General features: G+C 32.4%; 1 protein-coding gene across 1 annotated transcript; it reads right to left on the bottom strand.

The window, feature by feature from the left end:
• Positions 1–2,008: 2,008 nt before the first annotated feature.
• LOC132734962 (uncharacterized) lies at positions 2,009–8,208 on the bottom strand. Its single transcript, XM_060721862.1, has 3 exons — positions 7,786–8,208; positions 2,670–2,813; positions 2,009–2,410 (listed from the first exon to the last, which is right to left on the bottom strand). The coding sequence occupies exons 1-3, from the start codon at positions 8,012–8,014 to the stop codon at positions 2,211–2,213; spliced, it is 573 nt and encodes a 190-aa protein (XP_060577845.1). The 5' UTR covers positions 8,015–8,208; the 3' UTR covers positions 2,009–2,210.
• Between the last annotated feature and the right edge of the window lie 258 nt (positions 8,209–8,466).

Raw genomic sequence — 8,466 nt, 5'->3', positions numbered from 1 at the left:
GCGTGTCTTAGTTCCAAGGTAAATGAGAGTCCATCTGCCCTTTCAGACATTGAGAGTACAGACCCAGGACATGTCTCTATTCATGTCCACCTTTCAGTAATTCACCGAATGATGCTATATGTACGCAAGTCAAGACCACTCTGCTTGAGGTTTGCTGCCAAAAGAAATGATCATATCTTTGATGTCACTGGTTGAGATAGAGACCAGTGAGAGGAAGTGCAATGTGCAGTAAATAACTCTACTTTACTCAGTTTTTAAATTTCCTCTATTATAATATAGTCATAAAGAGGAAGTGCAGAGTACAAAAGCCATATTTCTACCATCTCAATGTCAACGTTTGCTTTTACAACCTGTATTAATTGATATCTTTCTTATTCATTAAATGTCTTGGTTGGTACGGACGAGATGTGGTCGCATGTATCAAAGAAGGTTACCAAACTGATAAAAAAATTTATGCCCCCACAGGGTGGGAGCATATAGCGTTGCACTTGTCCGTCCGAGTGTCCGTCTGTCCGTCCGTCCGTCTGTCCGTACGTCCCGAAATCTTGTGAACGCAACTCCTCTTAAACCGGATGGCAGATTTTGCTTAAACTTCCAGGGATGAACAACCTTAATGTGTAGATGGTAGTAAAGGAAGGAATTTTTGCTGCGACCAAATTTAACAGAATTATGGCTCTTGTTGATTTTTTCACTATATACTATGTAGAAATTTTGTGAACGCAACTCCTCTTAAACCGGATGGCAGATTTTGCTTAAACTTCCAGGGATGAACAACCTTAATGTGTAGATGGTAGTAAAGGGAGGAATTTTTGCTGCGACCAAATTTAACAGAATTATGGCCCTTTGTTGATTTTTTCATTATATACTATGTAGAAATTTTGTGAACGCAACTCCTCTTAAACCTGATGGCAGATTTTGCTTAAACTTCCAGGGATGAACAAGCTTAATGTGTAGATGGTAGTAAAGGAAGGAATTTTTGCTGCGACCAAATTTAACAGAATTATGGCCCTTTTTTGATTTTTTTCACTATATACTATGTAGAAATTTTGTGAACGCAACTCCTCTTAAACCGGATGGCAGATTTTGCTTAAACTTCCAGGGATGAACAACCTTAATGTGTAGATGGTAGTAAAGGAAGGAATTTTTGCTGCGACCAAATTTAACAGAATTATGGCCCTTTGTTGATTTTTAGTTTTTAACTTGTGGCAAATGTAGTCCAAAAAATATTTGACCTAGAGTCATAAGATTGACAGAACAGTGCATGTGGGGGCATCCGTGTCCTATGGACACATTTCTAGTTTTTACAATTTTGCCAATGCAGCATTTATTTATTTGTCTCATATTTGGTTGTAAGAAACTTAATTTGGGTTGTTCTCTAGCTTTGAGTGGAGATAGGGATTACTGGAATCTACGTCACTGGTCACTCGTTGCGCATTGCAAATGCGCACAGGGAGGCACCATTGTCTTCAATTATATTCTTGTTGAAAATTAATACCAGTATAACTGATATGCACGTTATTTTATACCATTTATCCATTTCAATATATTCACAGAAACCATAAGAAATTAATTTAGTATTTGATACAAATCTGCCGTTCAAATTATGACAGATCGAATTATTTCGTGATCTAGTGGGATTTTAAAGAAATTGAAAACATCTGAATAGCTAAATAAATTTTTGGTTTACACCAAAAATAAGAACTTGAATGAATTATTACATAATGAAATAACATATAATTATGCCAAACTGTCGGGCTTTATTATATAAATACCAAATGTGGTTTTCCTTCACAGTATCTGGAAACAATTACAATTTAGCAGTGCAATTATGTAGAATGCACAGCCTAGTGGATCTCTATTAAAGCTATAAAAAATCTTATTCCTTTGGCCAAAAAAGTGCTATTTTTATTTTAATAACCAGTGTCAAAATCCTGGTCTGTTTTATAAGCGAGATAAACATTTAAGGGGGAAAGAAGTAGCTTGAAAGTAAAGAAGTTGAAACGAAATGTAGTTTTTCTTTCTAAAACAAACACATATATTTATTGCAATTTCTACATGAGCATTATATCATATGAGTCATCGCTTAACCGTTCTTATATACAAAATGACAGCGAGTTTCTGTACTAAGTAGATATATTATTTTCTCATTTTTAGTTTATAATTTACTATGTTAAAGTAATAATTGTAAGACATTTAAGTGTTTGTCCATTTCATTTTTGATCTTCACTTTCGACCTTTGTAGTTGACCGCACCATCCGGGCCAATATCAGTGCAAACACAGACGCCAAGAGTGTCAGGATGGCACTTAGTATCACCATACCCCAGCCGATATACAAATGTTTGGTTTCAAATCCAATATCGTCTTTTACCACTGTTGCATAAAGTGCTGTTGCTACCAAATGGACTACAGCTATAAAAAAAAAACGAAGAAAATTATTATCAAAATATTAAGTACTTAATATTGTAAAAAGAAAATTATTATCAAAATATTAAGGACTTAATATTGTAAAAAGAAAATTATCATCAAAATATTAAGTACTTAATATTGTAAAAAGAAAATTATCAAAATATTAAGTACTTAATATTGTAAAAAGGTGAAAGCGTTTTATATGTAATATTTTTTTAAATATTTAAGTATAGTGCAAAAAATACAAATGTAGAATCCATACCTGATATAAATCCGTGGATGGCAGCTACAACAAAAGCTGTGCTGTTCTTCTCCATGTGAGCTGCGCCGGCGGCAAGTACAGCAATACCGAGTATTCCGGCGGCAATAAATATCAACCAGCGAATCACGTCGATGATTGTTGTCACTGTAAATGTATATAATTTTATGTAACCTATATCTGTCAACAAAAATAAGTATTGAGTTACAATATAGTTAATACGGCTTAATAAATGAATATTTCTAAGGCTACGGGTAATATAAGTAAATGGCACCGAGCATGTAACGATAATTGTTGGCTTAGGTCAGTAATTTTTTTATAGCTATTCTTATTTACGAATATTAAAATATGAAGGTCTATTCAAAATATACAATGCATTCGTTTTACAAAAGTGCATGTATAGACTTAGTAACATGTTGCTAATGAAAAAAAAAGTGAAAAATGCAACAATAGCAGTGTCTAATTATTTACGTCATTAAAATAAATGTACACGATTTACTCTTTCGAGAAATAAACATTGAAGTATTTCATAATTTTCAGAAGACGTAGATCAATTACCACACTGGCCATAGCTTTCGCAGAAGCGGTGGGTCTACCGCAGCGACGGTGGAGTATTCGTCGCAGAAGCGGTGGATAAAATATGGCCGTTTGTTGTTTTCGGTAAGTATATGACTGAATTTTGTTTTATGTTTTAATGTTTTACTGGAAACACTCAGTGAGACTGGAGCCCACATATGTACTCTTTCAACCTATTACACGGGCACGGTGCAATTCATTGCCGTTTATGCAAACACTTCTGTACAGTTTGATGAGGGGACGCCACTTTTGCCTAATTTTGGTTAAAACACATACAAATGTGTGCAAAACGACCCATAATACATCGGCATCACATCGAATCAATGATAGTTTCACAAATTAACCATAATTTTGAAAATTGGGAAATTGTTATTGCCTGTTTATAAAATAAATGACAAAAAATGTTTTCGTCGCAGACGGCGGTGGATTCGATTGCAACGCAGTGCGGTGGGCCCGATACCATTTTTGTATATTTTAAGAATTTAACTTGACGTAAGGCATTTTTCAATTGAGTACAGCCCTTTTCTTACTTTGACATCTGAGAAACGTGTTTATTTGATGTTTAAAACGATATTAATTACTATATATACGCTCGTACAAATATATGTCCGAGGCCCGCTTTCATTTTCCTTCCATTGAAAATTACTTCGGCCATAATTATCATGGAATAATCCACGTTCAACCTTGGACTTAAAAAGACCGTAAGTTCATTTTTTGTCATATAGACATACATGTATAAGAGATACTCGTAAAGATAAACAGAACATGCTTCTTGAATACGAAAATTTAATGTCACTGTGTTATATTACCATATATATTGAGAACACCAATATAAATAAATTGTATGTTTACAGCGTAAGAGTTATTTCAGGAAAAGTTTTTCTCTATTACTTTTTAGTAAAGACCTACGCGTTTAATAGCTTTAGTTTATCTTCTTTTTCTTAAATTGTGACATTTATAAAAAAAAATGGTTTCAAATATGGTATATGTTTAAAGAATTTTGAAGTATGAAATGAAATAAAAAAAAAGGTAATAGAAGTATTTTATGGAATTAAGTCTTTCTCTAATAATGTACACAAATATAGTAAAGAACGTAATAAGCGGGAGAAAAAAGATTTTTCAGAACTTACATTTAAGTCATATGACCTTGAAATAACCACAATTAAGGAAAAAATCAAATTCACGTACAGGAAATGAGATCGGTGAACCCTAAGTTTTTTTCCCGCTCTAAATGTTTATGTTATCATATTCTGGCATCATGCTTAATTTAAAGAATATAATTTTATCGAACATCCTTAATTTTGCGTGTATGTGTTTATAATACTGCACGTTTGTTGGATAATCGTGACGTTTATATACATACAATGTACTTTTTAAATACATGGCTGCCGTCAATTTATGAAATTATTTCATTTTTTTTAACAAAAAATGCTTGATGTATTATGAGTTCGTTATAAATAAATCCAACAGGTTATATGGTCGTATATAAACGGTTGTTCGCAATATTAATAGCTATCGAAGTTCTTTATTATACTTGTACATGTGTGTAAAAATCAGAAAATAAAGTTACAAATAAACCAAAAAGCTCTATAATTAAATAAACGTCTCGATTTTCCAACGAAAAATTACGTTACAAACATGCAGTATTATAAAGTTTATATATTTATATACACGACTGCTGTTTATTTAATAAGAAATTGTATGTTAATGTATTATATTTTCAAACAACCGTTTATATACGGCCATATTGTATAGCCTTTCAAAATCTTTATAACTAATATGATACCCTCGAAAATGCCATGAATATGTGTTAACTTTATGTATTTATAACTCATATGCCGCAATGCAAAACTATATGCTTATATATATATATACCTGCCATTCCGCTTTTAATAAGTCAGAAATCGGCATTGGTTATAAGGTATAACACGTGATCACGTGTAACATGTAAATGTCTGACACATGTGATATTTTGGCTGGATTCATCACATTTGTGGACTTCCCTGCACATCGCTAAATTTCCTTTCGGTGGTGCATCAAGGTCAAATATTATGACTCTTAGTTTTCGCCGTTTCCTCTACGGTCCAGGTTGTCAAATGCATGATCCCTAATATGAACTTGGAAATACAAATATGATAAAGGGCACTATATATGTTCTTACTTTCCTGCGCTTTTCAACTGGAATGGTGCATTCACACTCAAAAATACTTGATACTTAGTAATAACCCGCAATAAATAGTTGAACGTGGATTATTCTATGATAATTATGGCTGAAGTAATTTTCAATGGAAGGAAAATGAAAGCGGACCTCGGACATATTTTGTACAAGAGTATATATAATAATTAATATCGTTTTAAACATCAAATAAACACGTTTCTCAGATGTCAAAGTAAGAAAAGGGCTGTACTCAATTGAAAAATGCCTTACGTCAAGTTAAATTCTTAAAATATACAAAAATGGTATCGGGCCCACCGCACTGCGTTGCAATCGAATCCACCGCCGTCTGCGACGAAAACATTTTTTTGTCATTTATTTTATAAACAGGCAATAACAATTTCCCAATCTTCCAAATTATGGTTAATTTGTGAAAGTATCATTGATTCGATGTGATGCCGATGTATTATGGGTCGTTTTGCACACATTTGTATGTGTTTTAACCAAAATTAGGCAAAAGTGGCGTCCCCTCATCAAACTGTACAGGAGTGTTTGCATAAACGGCAATGAATTGCACCGTGCCCGTGTAATAGGTTGAAAGAGTACATATGTGGGCTCCAGTCTCACTGAGTGTTTCCAGTAAAACATTAAAACATAAAACAAAATTCAGTCATATACTTACCGAAAACAACAAACGGCCATATTTTATCCACCGCTTCTGCGACGAATACTCCACCGTCGCTGCGGTAGACCCACCGCTTCTGCGAAAGCTATGGCCAGTGTGATTACTTTTTTATTAAATAAATTGTTTGATTCCAAAGAATTGAAAGCAAGACCAAACATAAAAGAATTAAACGGCAAATGTTATACATTAAATCCCTTTCAAATATTTTGGTTTGCAAATTTATTTTAGATATATTTCAACTATTTGTGCAGGAATTAATCACGTATGATTTTTTTTTAAACCGATGACCCAACATCAAGTCATATACATGCATGGGTGAAAAAGTAATCCTGCGTTTATCGTTACATTGACTTTCTTTTATGAACCATAAATGTAATGTGTTTCTTTTCTCTGTTTGGAAAATATATCCAGATTAATTCATACAATACTTCTACGAGAGTCCAGTCCTGACTTTTAAAAATTATTCTTACTCAAAGTTATGTTATTTGTTTCTATCGTTTTAATACTTTCATGATTTTCAGTAAAGATTTAAATTGCTAACTTTTACATTTCGCATGAAAGATTGAATGCGAAAATGTTGTTGTTGTCGGTTGAATAATACATATATAAGAAATGAATGGCGTGTGGTTATGAACATTTGTACGTTTAAAACGTGTTTCAATATGTGATAACAATTAAATGAAATCAACACTAAATGTACGTAACGATTTTCTCTGCAGACGCATTAAAATATGACAAACTGTTTCAATTTGCATTTTATGGTTTCAATATGTAATAAAATGCAAATGATAATACTGCGCTATTTTAGCTGGTGTTTTTCAGTCGTCACGCATTTACTGGCGTGAAAGAAGTCGATCACTAGCCGACCTTTATTTTCTTCTTAGTAAAAGACTTCACTCCTTCATAGAAAAATGAAAATTATATTTTGGGCATCTGTGCTGACGTTCCTCACATGTATTATTATAATGATTCTTACTCGTGGCAAAACGGATATTTCATCGTTACCATTACTTTATCATCAAATCTGTTTAATAAAAAAGTCAAAGTGTCTAATCTATTTGTTAAATTATTCATTTTCAACATAAAATTATAGTAGATGCATAAACTATACACAGAAACTGAACACATTTGTTTGATATATGATTAAATTTAGAACAAGAAACCATACCCTGTTGAAGTAAGATACCACTTACATTTTATATTAACTTTTACTAGATATTGAAAGAAAAACGTATTTAGAACCGGCAATATGTTCTAGATTTCAAAGTTCATTGCACGTAGTATCATAACGCGTTAGCCTTTAATTAAGTACGTGCCTTAACTAGTTAAAACCACATAATTATCAGGTAAAATTAAGTGATTACATATATGTGGCTATCTGATACCTTAACTTAAAATGGCGTAATATATCACGTGGTATGGACACATTCAACTGTCACTCTTTTGAAATTTTCTGATACATTTATAATACATTTCGAGTTGAATATTGGTGACGAAGTCTTGATTTCAAACTTAAAAAAGAGTATTGAATTTTTGTTTTCTTTTATTGAGTTAGATAAACCTATATATTATATTAAGCGATTACACCATTTCTTTTATTTTACATGATATATTAGTTTGTAATGTAATTTGAGACTGACTTCATGTCACACATTAATAGTCTATTATTATTTTTATATTACAGTTGTAATAATAAATCGTACCATCGTTTCCTACACAGAATGTTTCCGTTGTGGACGTGGACTCCAGCACAGTACACTTTTTCCACAACCCCTCTCTTATAGTCGTCTTTACCGTGCCTGTTAGTCCAGTGGACTCTACTGCGTCCCCTTGATACCAATATGGTATACCCAAACCGACAAGGCTTGAGATAAGAGCCAATATCTTCAGTATAACACACACATATCCGAAGCAATGCGCCGCTGAACCCATTTTCTTTTTTTTTACCACGACGCTTTATAAAACAAAATAATATCGGCCTTTACTTAAAGTTAGTGTCCCTTAGTCAAATTAATACCGATATTTACGTCCAAGTCTTAAAAAGTGATTCTAAATTACAAAAAATAAAATTTCGATTATGTTTTACTCCATTATGATCCGGTTGTTATTGGAATAATAATAAAAACTTGACCTATATTGAACGGTAGTATTTTAAAGGGTTTTAACCATTTATCGATTAATAGAAATGATTGAATGAAACATTACAACATGTATTGAGAAAAAAAGTTACCAATTTCTGTGTTATATTCATTTTCGACTTATATAGTTCATTATTATCATTTTTTAAGATATAAATGAATACCCGAATATATTTATTAACATATGGTTGACATTCAAGTTACCTATTGATTTCGTGTAACCTTATTTTACATTTATTGGCAATC

This window comes from Ruditapes philippinarum, unplaced genomic scaffold, assembly GCF_026571515.1.
Source record: "Ruditapes philippinarum isolate M1 unplaced genomic scaffold, ASM2657151v2 ctg150_1_1_1_1, whole genome shotgun sequence".
Classification (NCBI taxonomy): domain Eukaryota; kingdom Metazoa; phylum Mollusca; class Bivalvia; order Venerida; family Veneridae; genus Ruditapes; species Ruditapes philippinarum.
This window is presented reverse-complemented; position numbering and strand designations above follow the sequence as displayed.